At 36.0% G+C, this 21,107-nt stretch overlaps 1 protein-coding gene across 2 annotated transcripts in view; it reads right to left on the bottom strand.

The window, feature by feature from the left end:
* The window catches only part of PAPPA (pappalysin 1), a 289,767-nt gene that overhangs the window by 210,315 nt on the left and 58,345 nt on the right, over positions 1 to 21,107 (bottom strand). For both annotated transcript variants that reach the window (XM_056822169.1, XM_007474734.2), the window contains exons 3-4: positions 16,782 to 16,927; positions 6,348 to 6,641 (exon numbers count right to left, since the gene is read on the bottom strand). In XM_056822169.1, the coding sequence (XP_056678147.1) occupies positions 6,348 to 6,641; positions 16,782 to 16,927 (440 nt within the window). The remainder of the gene's footprint in view (positions 1 to 6,347; positions 6,642 to 16,781; positions 16,928 to 21,107) is intronic.

Raw genomic sequence — 21,107 nt, 5'->3', positions numbered from 1 at the left:
CATTCTCTTAAGCACTGGGGACATAAAAAATGAGACTGGTTCTTCATTTAAGGAGCTTACATTCTAATAGAAGATAATACCTATAAGAGCCTACTGGCTAAGAAGGGCTATTTTGATGTAGAAAGTCACTCAAAGGAATGTGAATATAGCCACTGGGGGAATAGTTTGACAAATTCTTTCCAGGAACAATGACAATATTGACATGACCATGGTTCAAGAAGCTGGAAGAGGAGAAACTTATCAGTAGTCCCTGCTTCTAAATAACAAAGTGACAGAGATGCTGAGATTATATAAAAATTCATTAATGAGACCATTACAACCCCCATTTCCAACCCTAGAAGAAATGCAAATTTTTATATAACTGGGAGATGCATCAACAATTTGATAAAAGAAAAGTCTATAGAATATGGGGGACTCTTTCAAATGCATAAAGATGGTAGGGTAGGGAAAAGTAGCTCCTCTCTCTGATCATTTTCTCTTGATTCTAATTCTATGAACTCAGTAAAAGAGCTGCTCACAGACAAGGCATTGGTTGGAAGATGGGCACCAGAATTCATAACAGTGACAAGAATATAAACTAGACAGTGAGACACAGAGAAGTCCCAAAGATGATATCGTACACTTATCCAGCACTTTCCTTATGGAAGGGCAACATTTTAATAAATGCCCTCACTAACTGCCTCACTCCTGTAGAATGCATTGGGATCACAGCCTATTTTGGGTTATCTGTGCTAATTGAAGGGCTCAGTGCCAATGGATAATAAAATAATTAAAACCCCCAAATCAATTAACTTAAAATCATTTACATCAAAATTTGGAATACATTTTCTGAATTCTTTTTGGCAGGCTCTCCCTTCAAACTCCACTTTCCTCTGGTTAATAATGATTTGGAATCATGGAATCCTAGAGCTGGAATGAATCAAATAAAATAGTCTAGAAAGAATACACAATGTTAAAACACAGAATGTCAAAACTAAAAGGGACTTTAGAGAGATTGTCTACTCTAATCCTTTCATTTGGCAGATTGCAGAATGAGACTTAGACTTCATTTAACTAGTTAGGTGCAAAGTTGAGACTAAACCAATGGTCTCTTCTCTATCTCATACTGCCTTTCCTTTTATTCTCCTGGGCAAAAAAAAAAAAAATTAAAACAGGGTAAGGCCATGTTGGCAAACCTATGGCATATGTGCCAGGGGGGCTGCTCCTTTCCCTTTCTCTGTCATGCCTGAGGACATTTCTCACATGACCTGCCTTCTCTGCCCAGCAGCCCAATGGGAGCACTTCCTCCTTCTCCTGTCTGGGGTAAGGCAGGGAGTTCACATGCAACATGAAGGTGGTAGTTTCCCCACTTGGTCTTTGCCATCACTGGATTAAAACAACCATGATGTTGTCCTTTACCATACAGAAGTCCGTCTAGTAGTCAGCTGGTTGAAACAATAAATAATTGAGAGTTCAAACCTGAATGATGAATTAGGTAAGCACTGGCTTACTCAGTTACCAGTGTATTAGTGTACCTATTTTTCCACATTCCCTCTAGCATTCGTCATTTTTCTTCTTTGCTCTTTAAGCCAATTTTAAGGGCATGACATGGTACCTTGGAATTGTTTTAATTAGTATTTCTCTAATTATTAGTGATTTAGAGCATTTTTCATATGGCTACTGATAGCTTGAATTTCTTCCTCTGAAAATTAGAAATATTTTTTAACCATTTATCAACTTGAAAATGTCTCTTGTTCTTGTAAATTTGACTCTGTTTCCTATATATTTTAGATATGAGATCTTTATTAGAGAAACTATAAAGATGTTTTCCCATTTCCCCTAGTTTTTCTTCTAAATTTAGCTGCATTGGTTTTGTTTATGAAATTAAAAATATATCATCAAAAATGTTATTGCTTGATATTTACATAGTCTATATCTTATTTGGTCATCAACTTTTCCCTATCCATAGATCTAACAAATGATTCATTCCCTGCTTCACTAACTTTTTTATATCATTCTTTATGTTTAAATCATGTACTTATTGGGACCTTATCTTGGTACACAGTATGCAATATTGATATGTGCCTAGTTTCTGCCAGACTATTTTCAGTTTTTGTCAAATAGTGAATTCTTTGCCCAACAGCTGGGATCTTTTAGTTTATCAAAAACTAAGTCATTATATTAATTTGTTTTTATATGTGATACATATATATTCACATATATAATACATTTCATTGTTCAACTTCCCCATTTTTACATAGTGACAAATTGTTTTGATGATTATAGTTTTATAATATAATTTGATACATTCCTAGGTATTTCTCGATCTGCTTCTTTCCCATTTTTTAAATTAATTCCCATGATATTCTTGACCTTGTTCCTCCAAATGAATTTTATTTTTTTCTAGCTTGCCTATGTTTGTTAAAAGTTCTTATTATTTTATTGCAAAGCCAAAATTACTAGTAAAATAATGAAAAACAATAATGATAACAGAAAATATTTCTCTCATAGAAGGAATCTGGTAGTATTTTATTTTTTAAAAATACTTTATTTAGTTTGAAACTGTTTTTTAAAGTTTGATAGAGTTCACTTATGAATTCATCTAATCCTGTTCCCTCTTCCTTAAGAAGCTCTTTTATAGCTTATTCAATTTCTTTTTCTAAGACAAAGTTATTTAAATATTCTATTTCTTGTTCTGTTAATCTGGGCAATTTATATTTTTATAAATATCCTTTCATTTCATTTAGAGTATAACTTTTATTGGCTTTTAATTGGGCACAACATCTCCTAATAATTGCTTTTATTTCTTCTTTTTTATTTGTGAAGCCTTTTTAAATAAATTTTTGATATTGATAATTCCATTTTCTTCTTTTTTAAAATCAGTCAATGGTTTATCTATTTCCTCCCAAAACATGCACATGGTTTTATTTATTAGTTCAGTATTTTGTTGATATTATTGCTTTACTTTGAATTTTGTTTTATCTCTCCTTTGATTTTCAAGATTTCTCTTTTGGTATTTATTTGAGGGGTTTTTTAATTCTTGGTTTTGTTTTGTTTTTTGATAGATGTTGTTTGGTTTGATTTGGTCTTAAATTGCATGTCCAATTCACTGATCTGATCTTTCTCTTTTATTAATATAAGCATTTAGAAATGTAAATTTCTCCTAAGTACTACTTTGACTACATCCTACAAATTTTGATGTGTTGTCTTATTATTATCTTTAAAGAATTTTTTTATTGTTTCTATGATTTGGTTTTTAACCTACTCATTCTTACGGATAAGGCTTCCAATTAATTTTTAATCTATGCTTGAAAAGCCCTTTATTGAATAGAATTTTTATTGCATTATGGTAAGAAGTAGTGTGCGTATTTCATCTTCATTTCATCTAAGGAGAATATAGCAAGCACTTACTTAGGAAATATTTTTTAATGAATGAATGAATGGACATGCTAAATCTTTAAAGCTGATATTAAAGAGAATAACCAGATCCTACCATTGCAGATACCCCTGAGGATACTGCTGGCAAGAGAAATGAGAACTGAAAGGGTCTTGGAACTCAATTAAGAAAGTAACTTGGTAAAATAGGCATTTATCAAATGACTACTATCTATAAGGCACTCTGCTAAGAGCTAAATGTGATAGAGATGAAAACTGGTTAGTGTTGTCCTCAAAGAGATTACAGTCTAGATAACTATGCATAAGAACTTAAAAGCTAATTCCTTTTAGTTTATGCCCCAATATTCTATTACCTGTATATTCCTCCTGTGTAAAATTATGGCACCAGTTTAAACATTTTTAAGATGAGTTCTCAAACAGGAAAGAATTTTTAAAAAATGAGGTACTAAGATGGGACAGTGAATGGTACACTTGACATGGAATCAGGAGGACCTGAGATCAAACCTTGACTCAGATACTTAATAGCTATGTGTCAGTGAACCTCAGTTTTCTCATCTGTAAATGAGGGACTTAGGCTCAATGGGCTTGAATTTTCCTTCCAGTTTTCTTTTATTTAAAAACTTACCTTCTGTCCTAGAATTAATATTAAGTATTAATGCTAGGTCAGAAGAGTGGCAAGGGTTAGGCTTTAAGTGACCTGTCCAAGGATGTGTCTCGAGCCAAGTATGAACCCAGGACCTGTTATCTCTGGGTGCTCTATCCACTAAGCAACTTAACTACCCCCCCCCTCCAGTTTTAAATCTATGATTCTGTTATCCTATAAAATATAAATGGGAAGTTATTTCATCTTGATAATTATTTTTATAGCATTAAATTGTTTCTAGTTTTTTTGCCTACTCCAAAAATATCTTTATTCTCCCCAAATCCCTTTCTCATCTGATCTCATAGAACCTTGTAGTCTTCTTATGTACTTATATTTCTCCATATACCCATATTATTACCACTAATAGATTGTTCTGTTTGAAGGTGAGGACTATGTCATATTATTTTTGCATAATTCTTAGTACATGATGAAATCTAGTACATATTATAAGTACTTAACAAATGTGAAATATCAGATGATGAATGGATCTTAACTGGACAGATCTAGGCTCAAAAGAGAAATTGAGTTGTCCAAGGTCCCAAGAAGTGGACTTTCAGCTCCTGCTTCCAGGTCTCTGCTGAACCCATTAGATTCCACTGCTAGAGTAAGATCTGCCTTGAGTAGCTCAGCACTGAGAACCTGATCCTGTCCTGCTTTTTGAATTTAATCCAGCTGCTTTTGTCACACCATCTATCACAGAGCCTAAGGAAAACAAACATTTCAAATCCGTGGTCTCCTTAAATATGCTTTTGTGGGTGCAAGTTTGTTATCATAGCTTAGTGAATTAGTTCTGCTCTAAATGGGTCAGTGAGCTGAGGGGTTCTTTTAAAAAAAACATAGTAAATCAATCACTCTATATCTGTAAAAAAAGGGGGGGAGTAAGAGGAAAAGAAAAGAAAAAAGATAAAAAGAGAGGGGAAAGATTTATTTTGTGGTGGTCTGGGAGCAAATGGCAGTTCCTAAGCTCCCAAGAGGCAGGCAAACTTCCCAGCTTATGCTATATTGTTAATTCTGCCTGCACACTGATCTATCCAAAGAAAAGTGCTAAAGTCTTATCAAGTGAGAATTTATTCATATTTACTATATGCAAGTTATTATGAATAAAATGGAATCATGATTACCCAGTGGCTAGACAATAGGAGAATGAATCTGGACCCCATCAATGATCTTTAATCCCTTATAGAGATCTACACAAATATTGTGGAACTCTTCAGAATGCTTATGTATCTTATTTATTCTTACTTGTGATGAGAGTATTATACCCCTTCAGGGCAGTGGTGCTGGAGGACAGGTCTTATGCATGCCTAGGATGCTAAAAAACATGATAGCAGGCTGTTGTTCTATAGAGTGCATAGAATCTGACCAACTGGAAAGTAACCTCAAATATTTGCCAGAGTTGGAAAGAACCCTAGAGAGAATTTTATCCAATGATCTCTTTTTATTGGATGAGGAAACTGAGTTTCAGAGATATTTGTATTTTTTGTTTGTTTGCAAAAGAGAAAAAATAGGGATGAAATAAAATGTCTTTTAAAAAATCCCTACCTTTTGTCTTGAAATTGATGCTAGGTACTGATTCTCAGGCAGAGGAGTGGTAAAGGCTAAGCAATTGGGGTTAAGTGACTGGCCCTGGGTCACATAGATAGGAAGTGTCTGAGACCAGATTTGAACCCAGGTCCTCCCAACTCCAAGCCTGGCATTCTATCCACTGTGCTAACTTGCTGCCAGCAAATAAAGTGTTTTTAGTGACTCTAGGATGGAGAGAGAAATGGAAAAGGATCTGAGATTTTAGATAAACAAGGAAGGTGTTTTGGAATCCTCTCAAAACAGCAACATGCAAAAAGTGGAATGATTATTATTGTTAGCATTATTATCTTAATGGTGATGTAAAATATTTCTATAGTGCTTTACATTTATAAAACAATTTCCCCACAATAATCTGTGAATTAGTTAATGAAAGTATTTATTTATCTCTATCACTCAGATGGGAAAACTGAGACTGAAAGAGTGACTTACCCAAAGTCATAAAGTTAAGTTTTGAAATCAAGGTTTATATAATAGTTTCAGCTTTCTGAAGTCCTGTCTCATTCATTACTCCCTCTGATTCTCACAGTTCCCCCTTTGAATCAAGTATTATCATGTCATTTGGTAACTGACAAGATCATTTGATAACTGAAGGCCACATAAAGAGAAAACAACATGTTGAGATCATGAAAAGAATTACATGAGAAGAGATCAGATTTCAAGGCTTCTGACTATCAGTCCAGGCTTCTCTGTGCCCATCATGCCATATGAGACTACTGGTAAATTCAGGAACACTAAAGTTAAGTACCTGCATAACTCATGAAGTTGTTGTATGGTGTGTTGAGGAAGGTTCGGAAGCCACATGTGTCATTCCCTGGTGCTGGGTCCCCACACAACTTGTGCTTGGGAGCTGGGTTGGTATCACTGCAGAGGTCTCCAGTCTCAAAGGAAGGCTCAGTCTCCATACATGGGTCACTGCAGGACTGGATTTCTGATATGCCTCGAAAGATATGATAGAGTCCTAAACTGTGCCCAATCTCATGAGTCATTGTGTGGGTGTGCCCAGGGATGCCATAGAATGATGGGTTCAGTACGATGCCACCTGCAAGAGTAAAACAATAAATTGAGATGTAGAGTAACTTGTTTCTTTTTAAAACTACTTATATAATTAAGAATTACAGAATCAATTAATTAATCCCAGGGCAGTCAGTTGTGTGACCCTGGACAAGTCACTCAATCCCAATTGCCTACTAGTTTCTGCTTTAGAAACAATACCTACTACCCATTCTAAAATAGAAGGTTAGGGTCTTTTAAAAAAAAATCAATCATTCGATAAGCATTTACTAAACATTTATTCTGTCCAAGGCAATCTGAGAGTTTGAACTGGGAGTGATTTCAAGGAATCACCTTTTTTCTCCTCACCATAAAGAGGAATTGTCTCCTCTCAGTCAATGACAAAAGAGACACATATATTGAAAAAAAACAAACAAACAAAAAAGAAACTTGTTCTTCTACCCTGTGACTCCATGATCTGGACTTCATTTATTCAGTTTATTGTACAAGCCACTGTGCTTTTTGATAATTTCTCCAGATAGGAAGATATGTCTAGTCACCTGGGTGCATAACACCCAACACATTGCTGGCACCAAGTAATTTTGAAGAAATACTAAAAGAAAAAAATCTGTCCAAAGATTTGGCACAGATTTGGCACCTCAGACATGGCACAGAGAATTGAGCTAGATTTCACCTTCTTATGAGGACCTTTCCACCTCCTAATCTATGATTCCATGAATTTATAGCAGAGTTGTGTCTTCACTAGGTCCCAATGAAGTGCTCAGAAAGTATTGTCTACAAAAATTTTAGAATCATAGAATCACACAAATCATAAATGGAAAGGGATCCTGGAACATAAAATGTTAAAACATAAAAGATAGACCATTAGAGAGGCAAAGGACCTTGGAGTTCTTCTATTCCAACCCCTTCATTTATAGATGAACATACTGAGGACTAGAGTGGCTCAGACTCAATGATTAGTAAATTGGAGTACTCATTCATGGATGGTGAACCTTGGGTTTTATTTGTATAACCACTGAATTTAGCAAGTGGGTAATGTGTGCCCTAGGACCTGACCCAGTGGGTTCTAGTTCTTATCTCTATCTCCATGCTATGTCATCATAACTCAGATCCAACCAATTAGCCTTGTTACCTTTTTTAATACAGTTTCTTGCCTCATAACCACCTAACTACTCAATGCCTCCAGATAACTTTATAAGAAAAGATGGATAAAACATGCCAACTACAGAGGTACATGGAGTGCCATACCAGGAGCTCCTTATACCAATGAAATCATGACTCTTGTCCAATTTTTTTAAAAGCCCACCAAAAAAAATCCAAACCCAAAACATAGAGCCACCAATATTTGATCATTTACTTTCTTTCCCTATCTTTTTCAAAATTTGATTAAGAAATAATTTATTAGGTATATCTCATATAGAAGGTATAGTGTTAGATTCTAGAGATGTGAAGGAGGAAAAAAGATATCCAAGTTTCATGAAATTTGTAATCTAATAATTTTATTTCTCACTCTGCTTTAGCCTAAAATTATACTATCACACAGAATCATAGAACAGACTCTTTTAAATAAATAGTTTTTATATTGATGTCTCATTATTTTTTGTATCCTCATAGTTTTCCCTAGGACCCCTCCTCCTCTACTTCCCAGATAGCCCTTTCATGTAAGAAATAATATTTTTACAGCAAAAATAGAAAAGAAATTTAAAAAGAGGGAAAATAATCAGCAAAACTGAACAAACATTGAAAAAATCCAAAAACATGTGCAACCATAGGGACCCTCCACCTCCACAAAGTGGTAGGTTAAGACAATCCTCTCATATATCTTCTTTAGAGCCCTGGCTATTTATAGTTTTGAAATATTAATATTTGATGTATATATATATATGTGGTTGTCTTCCCATGTACATTGTTGTAGTCATTATGCATATTATTTTATTGACTCTACTTATCATCTATATCAGAGCATATAACTATTTCCATAATTCTCTGTATTAATCATTCATCATTTCTCTGTATTCATTTCTTAACAGCATAGTAATATAGAATAGACTTTTGACATTACGTGGCCTGACACCTTCAATTTACAAATGGGCAATCTAATATCATTTGAGAAAAGATAAATCATTTCCTCAAGGTTATGCAATAATTTGGAGGAAGAAAGAAAACTGGCCCCATTCTCTTCCAATAACTAGTTTAGTGATCAGAAAATTATAGATATAGGCCTGGAAAGAATGGCATAGCAGAAAAGACACTTGTGAAGTCAAATTCCACCTTTCATATATAAGTGCTATTTGTGTGACTCATTAAGTCACTTCACCTTTTGTGGTCTCATTTTCCTCAAATGTGGAAGGTAGCAATTGGACTGAATAGGCTCTTAGGTCCCTTTCCAGATATAGATCTATGATTTTCCAAGCATCCTATGATGGTTGCATATGATGTTGGACTTTTCAGTGTATTGATCAGTTATGCTGATGATTTTTCCTCTTTTTTTCTTTCTTCTATTTTTTGTCATTAAAAATACTATTTGTAACATGAGATGGCTCTCTGGAAAATGGAGGAGGAGGGTTACTGGAGAAAATCAACATTCAAGAAAATCATGGTTCCACACTCTCATTTTACAGTTGAAGAAACTGAGGCCCACAGAAATTAAGCGACTTGCCCAGAAGCACATCATGAATAGGAAGTGGCAAGATTTGTACCCAGAGTCTCTTACTCCAAAGGCACCTCAGAATTATCTAGTTCAGTCGCCTCATTCATACTTGTAAACAGAATGGTTAGGTTTCCTCAGAGCCTGGAGGGAATGATGGATTGAAAAGAGATCTTAGATTTAGATAGAGTCAGTCAGGGAAGACTTCATGGAGAAGGGTGGGGTGGGGCATTTCAACATGGTTTGGAAGGAGTGGAAAGGATTTGGCTTGGCTGAGTATGAAGATCTTCCACAGTCAGGAGAGAAAGCCAATAGAAAAGGAGAGATCGAAGGGAGCTTTACCAAGCTCATGAGAAAAGGAGACTCCAAAGTAAGGCTTATATAAGTTCACACCCAGAGTACCTTGATCCACTCTGAATGCCACATTTTAAGAGGGAAAAGGGCAAGATGGAGAATATTCAAAAAAGAGAAAGTAACAGTGAAAGGATTTAAAGTCAAATAACACAGAGATCCACTGAAGGAACTGTGGATGCGATTCAGCCTGGAGAAAACTTTTATCAGGATATGATCTTCAAATTTTTGTAGGGCTGCCATGTGGATGCATAATAAATAAGGTGTTGCCATTTGAGTCAGGAAGACATGAGTTCATGTATTTTGGGCAGTTATTGGCTATGTGACTCTGGGCAAGTAACTTAACTTCTTTAGGCTTTGGCTTCATTATTTATAAAATGAGGACCCTTCAACTCAAGATTTGTTATCTTGTAATCCTATGACAATTACTCCTATCTTTGTGTGTGTGAGAGAGAGAGAAAGAAAGAGGGACAGAGACAGAGCCAGAGATGAGAGAGACAGACAGAAAGACAGAGAGATGGACTCCTTTCACAGTCTCTGTGAAGCCTGTAGACCCCTTCTCAGAATGATTTTAAATTCACAAAAAAATACATAAGATTATAAAGGAAATAATTATGTTGAAAAATAATAATCTGTATATATAATTATATTACATATAATATATAATAATTCTGCATAATATCTACATAGGTATGGATAATTTTTCTTTATAAAAACCCTTATCTTCTGTCTTAGAATTGATATTATGTACTGGTTCCAAGGCAGAAGAGTAGTAAGGGCTAGGCAATGGGGGTTAAGTGATTTTCCCAGGGTCATACAGCTATGAAATGTCTGAAGCCAGATTTGAACCCAAGTCTCTGGGCCTGGCTCTCAATCCACTGAACCACCAACTGTCCTGATATGGATAATTAAAATAAATTCATGGAACCTAAGTTAATAACTCCGGTCCTACAGCTTTTTCTGTTCGCATGTAAGTCAAAACTAACATTCTAATGTAGGAAGAATTACAAGGAGACATTTTAGATCAACATAAGAAAACAATTCATTGACCAAGATGGCTTCCACAGTGGTCCAGGATAGGAATATGTTGCCCCTTCCTAACGATGACAAAGAACATCCTTATTGAAGGGAACATACTTTTGAACTGGTTGATTGTAGCTCATGGACAATTACTGTAGCATTAAGGTATACATTATGAACCACTTAGCTGAAAATAAAAACAGAACCAATCCCTCTAAAATGGAACATTTTTATTTCTCTATATTTTATGACTCTTGGAGAAACAGCACCTTAGTGTGGAGTGAGCCAAATCTGAAGACATATACTTAAACTTTAAAACTTAAATTCATGTCATGGAAGGTTAATATTTAGGGCTGAGCAAACTTGTAAGTGGCCCATCAAACTCAAGAAAAATGATGTTTCAAAGAATGATGTCAGAATAAAATTTGACTGCAGTGCCCTGTTAATTTGGGGAAACAAGACTGGAACAAGATTTTAGCCAAGGAAATTTTATCACTAGCGAAATTGCTAGGATGACAAGCTCACTAAGTTATAGTGAATCACAGATTCTATTAATTCTGCTCCACTCAATGGCCTCTCCAGTAAAGACAGAGGTGAATATGTGAGGATAACTCTGGAAGGAATAAAAGAAACCAAGACAGGAAATCTTTATTAGGTATTTTGTCAGACATAATATGAAACTCACTGCCTCCTGCCTTCTTTTCCAGGACATCTTAGCTTAGTTCCAGGACAAAGGAATGGGAACAGAGCTAAAATAAACCAAGGTGGTCTGACGTTGATAGGGGCTGGTCAGGCAAGAAATGAATGTTTTCTAGACTTATGATAATGTCTCTTTCATGGCAATTAAAACCTACATCAGCTATAATTCTCAAGCAAGGGTTTTTAGTTCACCAGATGATTAGTATTTAGATAACGTCTACCTGACATATTTCAATTTTTTTAAACACGTACTTTCTGCCTTGGAACTAATTTTGTGTATTGTTCCAAGGCAGAAGAGTGGTAAGGGCTGGACAATGGGGGTCAATGCCCAGAGTCCTGGTTCTCAATCCACTGAGCTACCTCAAAGTCTTCCATATTTCACTTTCAAAAAATTATAAGTATGCATTGGATTTGAGGTCATCAGAAAGAATGGAATGAAATGAAATAAAAACTGAATCCACAAACTAATTGGTAGAGTTTTTTAAACAAGAAATTTATTTTCCTTTTCAACACCTATAAAAAGTCAAATTGAGATTGCCTGATGAAAACTGGATACTGGAAAATCTGGTCAACAAATACTAACAGTGAATACACATTAGAAAGCAACTTATTTATCTGTGCCCAACCTTACTCTCCTGTCTTAAAAATGGTATTTTGTGTCATGTTTTGTTCATATTTTTAAAGCGGTTTGTTATTTAAATTTCTTGTTCTTTAGTTTTATGAATAAAAATAAGACTATCATTTAATTTTTAATAAATGTTCACTATAACAATAAAATAAACATATAAATAAATTCAATGAAATAAAAATCCCCAGATGCATACCTTAATGAAATACATTATATACATGTGTGTGTGTGACTTAGCCTAGATTGGATAAACACGTTTAGGAGGGTGAGTATAAAAGATCTGCATAATTATGATGGCCCAGTAATAGGGGCATAATTCACAGGACTATCTCTCCTGATCTGTAAATTAATTTTTAGTTGCTGGTTTTGTGTGTGTGTGGTGGTTGGGTTTTTTTTTTTTTTGGTTGTTTGTTTGTTTTTTTGGCTCAGATAAAATGCTACCTCCTCCCTGAAGACTTCATTGATTATCCCAGTCAGAAGACATCTCGTAGACTTTAGAGTTAGAATGGACCTTAGAGACCATCCCAACCACTTTACTTTACAGATGAAAAAGTAAGACTCAGGGAGAGGCTAGGTGATTCACACACATACAAGGTGAGTCAGCTAACAAACAGAAAAACCATGACTAGAAGCCAGATTTCCTGACTCAGTGCCCTGCTTCTTCCTCATCTAGTCTTAGAACACTTTCTAATTCTTTTACATGCTTATTGTGGATTAATTTGTATTAGATTTATCTGATATATTTCTAATTATCCCTACTAGGATAAGCTCCTCAAGTTCAGGACCATGTCTTATTTATTTTCCCCTTTCTCATAGCAACATATATTTCATATAGTAAATACTTAATAAATGTTATTTTTTGATGTTTATTTTAAGTAGATTTTATTATCCAGGACAAGAATTGCATTTCTACTTGCTCACAGTACTGGTAAAGTGCAATGCCATTCACTTCTTTCCTTCTGCACACATTTAACTATTCAGAATGCCCACATTTTCACAGTAGCTACTTTTAAACTGCCACTGCCTTGGATGCAAAATTGAGTGCTTAATATTTGGAAAAGTTGTGTGGAAAGCTCTTTCTTTGGTGTGTTTAGTAATCCTCTTTAATGGTGAGTCCAGATTAAGCTCCAAATAGGACTGCTCTATTCCCTAGGAGCTCACCAAGAATACCTCTTGGCATACCCCCTGTATTCTGGCATAGTTTGGTATTGATCTTGTTGCAGACTTCCAATTCATTCTGCTGATGCTTGAATTCATTCTTCTCAGCAGTCTGGTTCTTATGCAGCCAGTTGATAAGTTGTTTTTGCTTGATAGAGAGGGCAGTATTGTACCTTATGGGAACTATTCTAACTCCATCAGGAGTTCCATACCAAGGGAAAGAAATGCGGTATCCAATATCAGCAAACCCTGAACATTCTCAGATTTCTCTCTAGAAAAAATGGCAGCCTGGGCAATAGTATCATAGTCAGCCTCATCATGATTGATACTCTTGTTGAGCTCCATGTCAATGAAGAAGTCCTATAAGAATGTCTAGACCTTGGGGATATTAGTGCAACCACCCACCAAATGATCCCACAAATCTGTGACTTATCTAGTTTGGACACAGGATTACAGGAGAATTCAATATTCATATCTTCTAAATGAGCATGAATGAAAGAAATGTAGAAATGGATACCACCATAGAAGAAGTCAATCTCAATACTGACCTTGGCATTGAAAGAGAGGATATACTTGGCACATTCACAAGCAATACACAAAAGAGAGATCTCTTCTTCTCACTGATGTCTTTTTGTTTTTGTCTGAATTCAGAAATGAACTGATTGACCATGTGGTTATCAAAGTCCTCTAAACTCAAATGGATATCCTCAGCAATATACTTGACCTCAAGATGCCACCTTCAAAGGTAGAAATGAAGACTCTGAAAGTGTCCTCTCCAAGTTAAAAGATCGGCACTTTTCTCTCAATATCTACCTCTATTTTGTCCAAGTCATGAGCAATTATAGCAGAGCAGACTTATTGAAAATCAGGAGAACTTTAAGACCTGTTTCAGCAGCTAAAACATAACCTGATATTGGGAATCATTGAAGTAGGCTGGTACTATGAAAGGAGCATTTGTAATCATTTCCCCGAGGTAAGCTTCAGCAATTTGAAGATATTTCTGGATAGAAGTTTTTAGTCTCCTCTTTGTACTCTGCCTGGACCTTACACCTATCTGAGTCATTTACCATTGTGAAAAACCAATGTTTTGTTCCTGATTGTACAGCCACATCATCAAATCTATATCCAGTCAGATGTTTGGCATCAAAAATTGTCTTGGCAGGACTCATTGTAACTTTATTCTTTGTAATATTACAGATCAAACATTCTGAGTCAGTGAAAGAGTGGAGATTGGGTGGCTCTGTTTCCTTGGTCATTAGCCATGATGTCCCCTTCATTTGGAGAATCTCATACAGGAATAAATGATGCCAAGATCAATGCCAACTATGTATCCCTTCACCATATTTGCTGGAGGACTGGGGTCATTTTTAACTGATGAGGAGTAAGAAAGGTTGCTGATGAACTGAGTAATACCTGAATAAGTGCTCATTTGATGAATTTACAAATATTTAATTTATACCAATTACTTTATACTTCTCTTTAGATTCCTTCTCTTTTTTCCTTTCCCCATCTTTACTGTCCTGATGGATAGAGTAGGAGTGGTCAAGGCCTTAAAAATCTCTCTGGAAACAGAAAGAAGAGCTAGGTGTATACATATTGTGCTCCATATTTTTATATTGTTCAGAATCATAGGTGAGAGACTAGCTTTAATCAGCTGGCAATCTTAAATAAAATAGGTTTTCTTACAAAGGCACATTTCTGAATTTCAGCTTCAGGCATCTTGCCACTAGACTGAGACTTAAAGCATGGTAATATTATTATTATTATTATTATTATTATTATTATTACTGGTAAAAATATTATTGCTAAGAAATGATGATTTTTAATTTTTGCTTATTGAATTGAATAATGGGTTATCAAAGAAGGGGGAATCATGTAGTGAGAGCATGAGATGACAGATGAATGACCTTAGTGTGGTTTGATAGCATCCAAAAAATATTAAGAGAATGAACATGAGAGAATCCCCAATGGAGAATTCATGGAAAGACAAGGACAAAATTCACATAAGGTAAGAAGTTCTTAAGGGGTTGTGACCTATAGAAGTGGATGGGCTACCCAAGTCCAGGAGATCAGAGCACTTTGGATATTTGCCTAAATTCCTATTTTTTAAAAAATTGTATACATTATAAACTATAACATCTAATAATATCTAAAATCAACAGGGAGCTTTAATGCTTACAAAGAGCTTTACAAATAGTTATCTCATTTGATGCTCACAATAACAATGGAAGAAGGGGTTATTATTGTCCTTTATTAAATATGAGAAAACTGAAGTAGATAGATAGAGGTTAAGTGACTTGTCCAGTTTCACACAACTACAAAATATATGAAATAGGTTTTGACCTCAGGTCTTCCTCACTCAAGATCAATTGGTCTACTATGCCACTTGGACTACTAATCACACAAGAAACCATAAAGATCATTTAGTCCAACCCACCTATTTACAGATGTATAAACTTAGTTCCAGAGAGCTTATGTCATTTGCCCAAGATCATATAACAAGTAAGTATTAGGCAAGGATGTATTGGAACCAGCTTGTATTTGCTCATGAGGGCTGATAATTAAATTTTTAGTGTAAGCATTTGTATCTTGGAAATGGACAATGGACAAATGCAACAAACCAGACTTGATTTGCTGTTTTGTTGCTGTTTTCTATATTTAATAAAGTTATGGAGAAAGAGTGTATTATGGGTACATTTTTTTTCTTCCCCCAGAAAGAGGGATCTTCAGCTTTTACTGGATCAAACCTGGTGTCAGGTCTTCAGGCTCCTAGCCCACTGATATTTCTTCTATATCTATATGCTTCTCTTATTTTATCTTTTCTTAATGAATTAGGTTAATCACAGGTTACATGTCATAAATTGTAGAGTCAGAAGGAACTTTAAGGATAATCTTTTCCAGTCTCCACCATAGTCTCTCAAATATCTAATTCCTACTGTGAACTAACAATACCCATTGTTGAAAGTTTCTCATAACCAATGGAGCAGTCAAGTTAATTGGGTCACTCAGAAATTGAACCCATGACCCTAGGTGCTCGTTGGAACTTGGGTTCTCTGCTGGAAGCAACAATCACTAAGTAAAAGCCCCATGCTGACCTTTTCATTTTGGATAGGACTGAATGAGTTTTAACAGGATGAGTAGCAAGGATGACTTCTGATCTTCATTAGAGATCTCAAGACCATTATCTTTTCCCTAAAACCAATTCCTCTTCCAAAAATCTCTATTATAGTCCATGGTTTTACCATCCTTTGAATCCCTTGGGTTCACAATATTGGCATCATCCTTAACTCTCTACTCTACCTCACTATAAATATATATGTATATATATATATGTGTGTATATATATATATATATATATATATATAAATTTTGTCAATTCTGTCTGCAGAGCATCTTTCTTATTTTCCCCTACTCTTTACTCACAAACCTCATGATACTGACTCAAAGGCCATTATCCCTGAATTGGAGTATGAGAATTGAGGAAAGGGAATGCTATCTCAAGGACAAGGTCTTTATCTGTTTAAACCAGATACTTCTGATCTCTCTGGAGAGTACAATGGTGTATTGTCCAAAGACTAGAATTGGACTGATTTGATATTGGAAATAAACTGGCAGCCAAGTGGCTTACCTCCCAATGAGAAATCTCTTTGGTATTTGGAACTCACCTAAATGCATCAGGGCCTCCTTGTCCCAAGGCCAAGTTGCCACTCCAGCCAGTTCCTCCTCTGAGGAGTTTGCAAAGAAGATATTAAGGTGTGTGGATCCATCCAATTTAAGAATGTTCTTCAATTCATTGACATCCAAGTAGGCTCTGCAACAGAAACATACTTTGCAATTATTTCTGTAAAGGAATTGGGCTACGGAGAGATGCTTGATCTAGTATGAGAAAAAAAGGTCACTCCAGGAAATACCAGCTTCCCAGAAAGGTACAAAATGTCTTTTCCTGAGCCAGCAGTTCTAAACATGCATTCAGTGGTCATTTGGCAATGACAGATATTTTGATTTTGACCCTGCTGAGCCCTTTACCATTTTTTATTAGGCAAATTATTCTCTGAAATTGCCTTATTCTTTGAATTTGTTTAAAAGATAATGAATGTTCTCCTCAGATGGGATCAGTGCCTGCTATTTCCTTATTAAGTCCCAATAAATTTTCACAACAGGCCTGGAAAGACTTGCTGATTCAAGGGGTTCTACAGAAGGAAAAAAAGATTAAAGGGCATGTTATCACAATGGCCAATCCACTATTCCTTTTTCAGCAGTGTGTATTGCCTTTAGAGACTCAGAGTAGGGTGGAGTCTCCATGCATTTAAGCATCCAATATTGTTGCTGCTTTTATGTAGCATTAATCAAACAAATTAACAAACATTTGCTAATCTTACTGTTTCAGGCACTGTGCTTGATACTGATAAATCAAAGACAAAAATGAGTCAGTCCATGTCCTCAAGGAACTTCTATTCTACCAACAGAGGCAAAATGTATAAATACATATAGGAAATTTCAGAGAGAAGAGTAAGAGACATATACATACACATGCATATATAACATGTATTTATATGTACACTTGAACACACATATAGGCATTGATGCATGTGTGTAACATGTGTGGTCATGGGGGTATGAATTAGCAGATGGAAGGAATAGGAAGGAGACAATACTTGTGCTGACCTTTTAAAAGAATCTAAAGATTCTAAGTGTTAAAGGCGAGGAGGGAGTGCATTTTAGGCATGTGGGACCTGTGCAAAATCATGTAGAAGGAAACTCAAGTATGCTATCTTATATATGAAGAGTTTTTCTGATTTGGTGGAACAGTTGGGAAGAGGTATGATCGGATTAGGTCATTTACTCTTTTATTTCTAAAACATATCAGAGAATGTAAAGGTTAGGCAACTGGGGTTAAGTGACTTGCCCAAGGTCATATGGCTAGGAAGTCCCAGAGGCTAGATTTGAACCCAGGACCCTACATCTCCAGGCTTGGCTTTCTACCCACTGAGTCACCTACCTGCCCCCAATGTATAACATACCTTAGTACATCTATATCATTTATAAATAAATACATACATGTTTTGGGATGAGTACTCAATTAAAAATAATAATAGCAGTATACAATCAAAAAAGGTTTAGAGATCAATGACTTAAGGAATAGAAGAATAAGATAGCTGAGGTGGGAAAAGAACAAACAACTTTTTTTCTCTAAGACTATGATTAAATCATTCATGATAAATATAGCAACATGGTATAATGGGAAGAGCTACAGCCTTTGAGTCAGGATACTTGGACTCAAATTTTGGTTCTGACCATTATTGTGTGACTATGAGCAAGTCATTTTACCATGAGGGCAATGTCTGTGTCTTGTAAAAACTGGGTGCCTCTCTCAACAAGTAGCAAGGTTCTCTGCACATAGTAGGTATTTAATAAATGAATCTATATTGTATGGCATAATGGAAAGAGCCCTAGATTGAGGAGCAAGTGACATGGGATACAAAGCTGTTAACTTTGTTAGCTTATTGTTTGTTAACTTATTGAATGTCTTAAGAAAATTCATTTCCCCTCTCTGTGCCTCATTTCCTCCATCAGTAAAATGAAGGAATTGAATGATGACCTCAAATATTCCCTCCAACTTTATCATTCTTTTTTAAGTCAAATGGGAGGACTTCAGGGTTTCTAATCACTTGAAAGCAAAGTGCTCCCTGTAGTGGGACAAAGAAGAGGAGAGGTCAGCTAAGGACCTAACAGGGGAGTAGAGATGAGAAAAGTGAAAACAGAATAAAGCACAGAACTCAAACTGGCTAGCCTCTCCTGGTGTCTCATTTATAAGGATGCAATGGCTTCATGGAAAAAAAAATTAGGGTGTCAGATGTATAAATGTATTTAAGCTTTAAATATAAATATAAAAATATGAGTGTGTATATATGTGAAGGAAGGAAGGAAGGAAGGAGGGAGGGAAGGAAGGAAGGAAGGAAGGAAGGAAGGAAGGAAGGAAGGAAGGAAGGAAGGAAGGAAGGAAGGAAGGAAGGAGGGAGGGAGGGAGGGAGGGAGGGAAGGAAGGAAGGAAGGAAGGAAGGAAGGAAGGAAGGAAGGAAGGAAGGAAGGAAGGAAGGAAGGAAGGAAGGAAGGAGGGAGGGAGGGAGGGAGGGAGGGAGGGAAGGAAGGAAGGAAGGAAGGAAGGAAGGAAGGAAGGAAGGAAGGAAGGAAGGAAGGAAGGAAGGAAGGAAGGAAGGAAGGAAGGAAGGAAGGAAGGAAGGAAGAAAGGAAGGAAGGAAAGAAGGAAAGAAAGAAGGAAAGAAAGAAGGAAAGAAAGAAGGAGGGAAGGAAGAAAGAAATATGACCTATTCAATCTGCAAGAGATGCCATAAAGCTGGAAGAAATGAGCAAGAACGGTCTAGATTTCATTGGTTTTAAAATCTCCAGGACTTAGGCATTCAACAAATTTTTATCTTTTCCCACTAATATTTTTCAATACATGCGAAGAACATATTAACTTGTATATCAAAGTCTCTTTGATTTTGTAAAATTCTGCTCACAAACATATGTTTTCCTCTGCAGACTGAGAAGCTAGGGAAGAAAATTCAGTTTGACTTCCCCTGCTCCCCACCACGAAAAAAAAAAAAATCCTGTTAAGATACCTATTAGGGAAATCCCCATTTATAGGGAGATTTCAACTGTTGACCCAAATCACAGGAAATTGCATTCATAAATTACAGCATTAAGATGTGGAAGATATCTTAGGAAGTAGTTAATCCAAATATCTTCTCTTCTGGAGAATCTTGAGTTATACAGAGGAATCTGACTTTCCAGAATAGGGAAGTGACTTTTTCAATGCCACAGAAATTGTAAATAGCAGAATTGAGACTAGAGCCCAATTCTCTTCTCTCCCTCCCCCAAGCTTATGTTCTTTCTCCTATAATAGAGTAATAAAATTTAGTTGTGTTATCAGTGTGATACAGATCGCAAGTTCAAACTATTAGCAAAAAACAGGACTGGTGAGAGCACCAAAACTTTAAATGAAGATAAGTAGCACAGTGGCTAGTCCACTAGATCTGGTATCAGGAAGACCTAAGTTCATTTCAAATTTAGACTCTGACATTTACAAGGTATGTGGCTCTGGGAAAGTCATTTAACCTCTGTCTGCCTCAGTTTTCTCATCTCTAAAATGGGAATAATAATAGCACATATTTCCAAAGGTTACTCTAAGGATCAAATGAGATATTAGTAAAGTGTTTAGAACAGTGCACATTACACAGTAAGTGTTTAATAAATGCTTGTTCCCTTTCACTCCCCCCCCCCCCCTTCATGGTACTACATTCTGTTGCCACTATTAGGAAAGTAACTAACTTTGGTGTAGATATAGAACAAAGTACTATACGGCTCCTCACTCCCCCCAAAAGAACAGCAGTATGGCAACTTTCTTTCATTAATGTAGGTTTTCACTCATTTGTAGCTTAACATTTTAGATAGCTGTTTGGTTGCAGAGAGGTTAAATAATTTAACCATAGTCAAACACTTAATGCCAGAGGCAGGACTTGAACTGAGACCAAGGATGACCTTCTATCTGCCAGGCCATGGGGTGTCTCCACTGCTGCTTTTGTACTTTACATACTTGATAAATGTTTCCTGAATGAATGAGTTGCTGAACCAAGGAATGTGATGTCAGAGCTTGAAAATGAATTGCTGGGCTAGCATAGACACATCCCAATTACCCATTTCATATAAAATTGCAGGTAGGAGCTCTATAGAACAAATGGTTACAGGAGGCCAATTTTCAGTTTTTCACAAAAGGGTCATCCAGCAGCAGTGTAGGCTAGAAATGAGGGCCAGCTTCCCTTCAGGATCCAATAACAAGCGGGATGTCCCTATGTCTAAAATGAGTAAGCATGGCAAATTCAATCATTAACCCTCTGAGGTTCAAATGTTTTCCAGAAACCAAACTATGCTACCCCTAATCTCTCTGAGCCCTTAAAAAACTGAAATAGATGTCCTTTCTGGGAAGCAAT

Source organism: Monodelphis domestica, chromosome 1 (genome assembly GCF_027887165.1).
Source record: "Monodelphis domestica isolate mMonDom1 chromosome 1, mMonDom1.pri, whole genome shotgun sequence".
Lineage (NCBI taxonomy): Eukaryota > Metazoa > Chordata > Mammalia > Didelphimorphia > Didelphidae > Monodelphis > Monodelphis domestica.
Note: the sequence above shows the minus strand (reverse complement) of the source record. Positions and strands in the feature narration are given on the sequence as shown.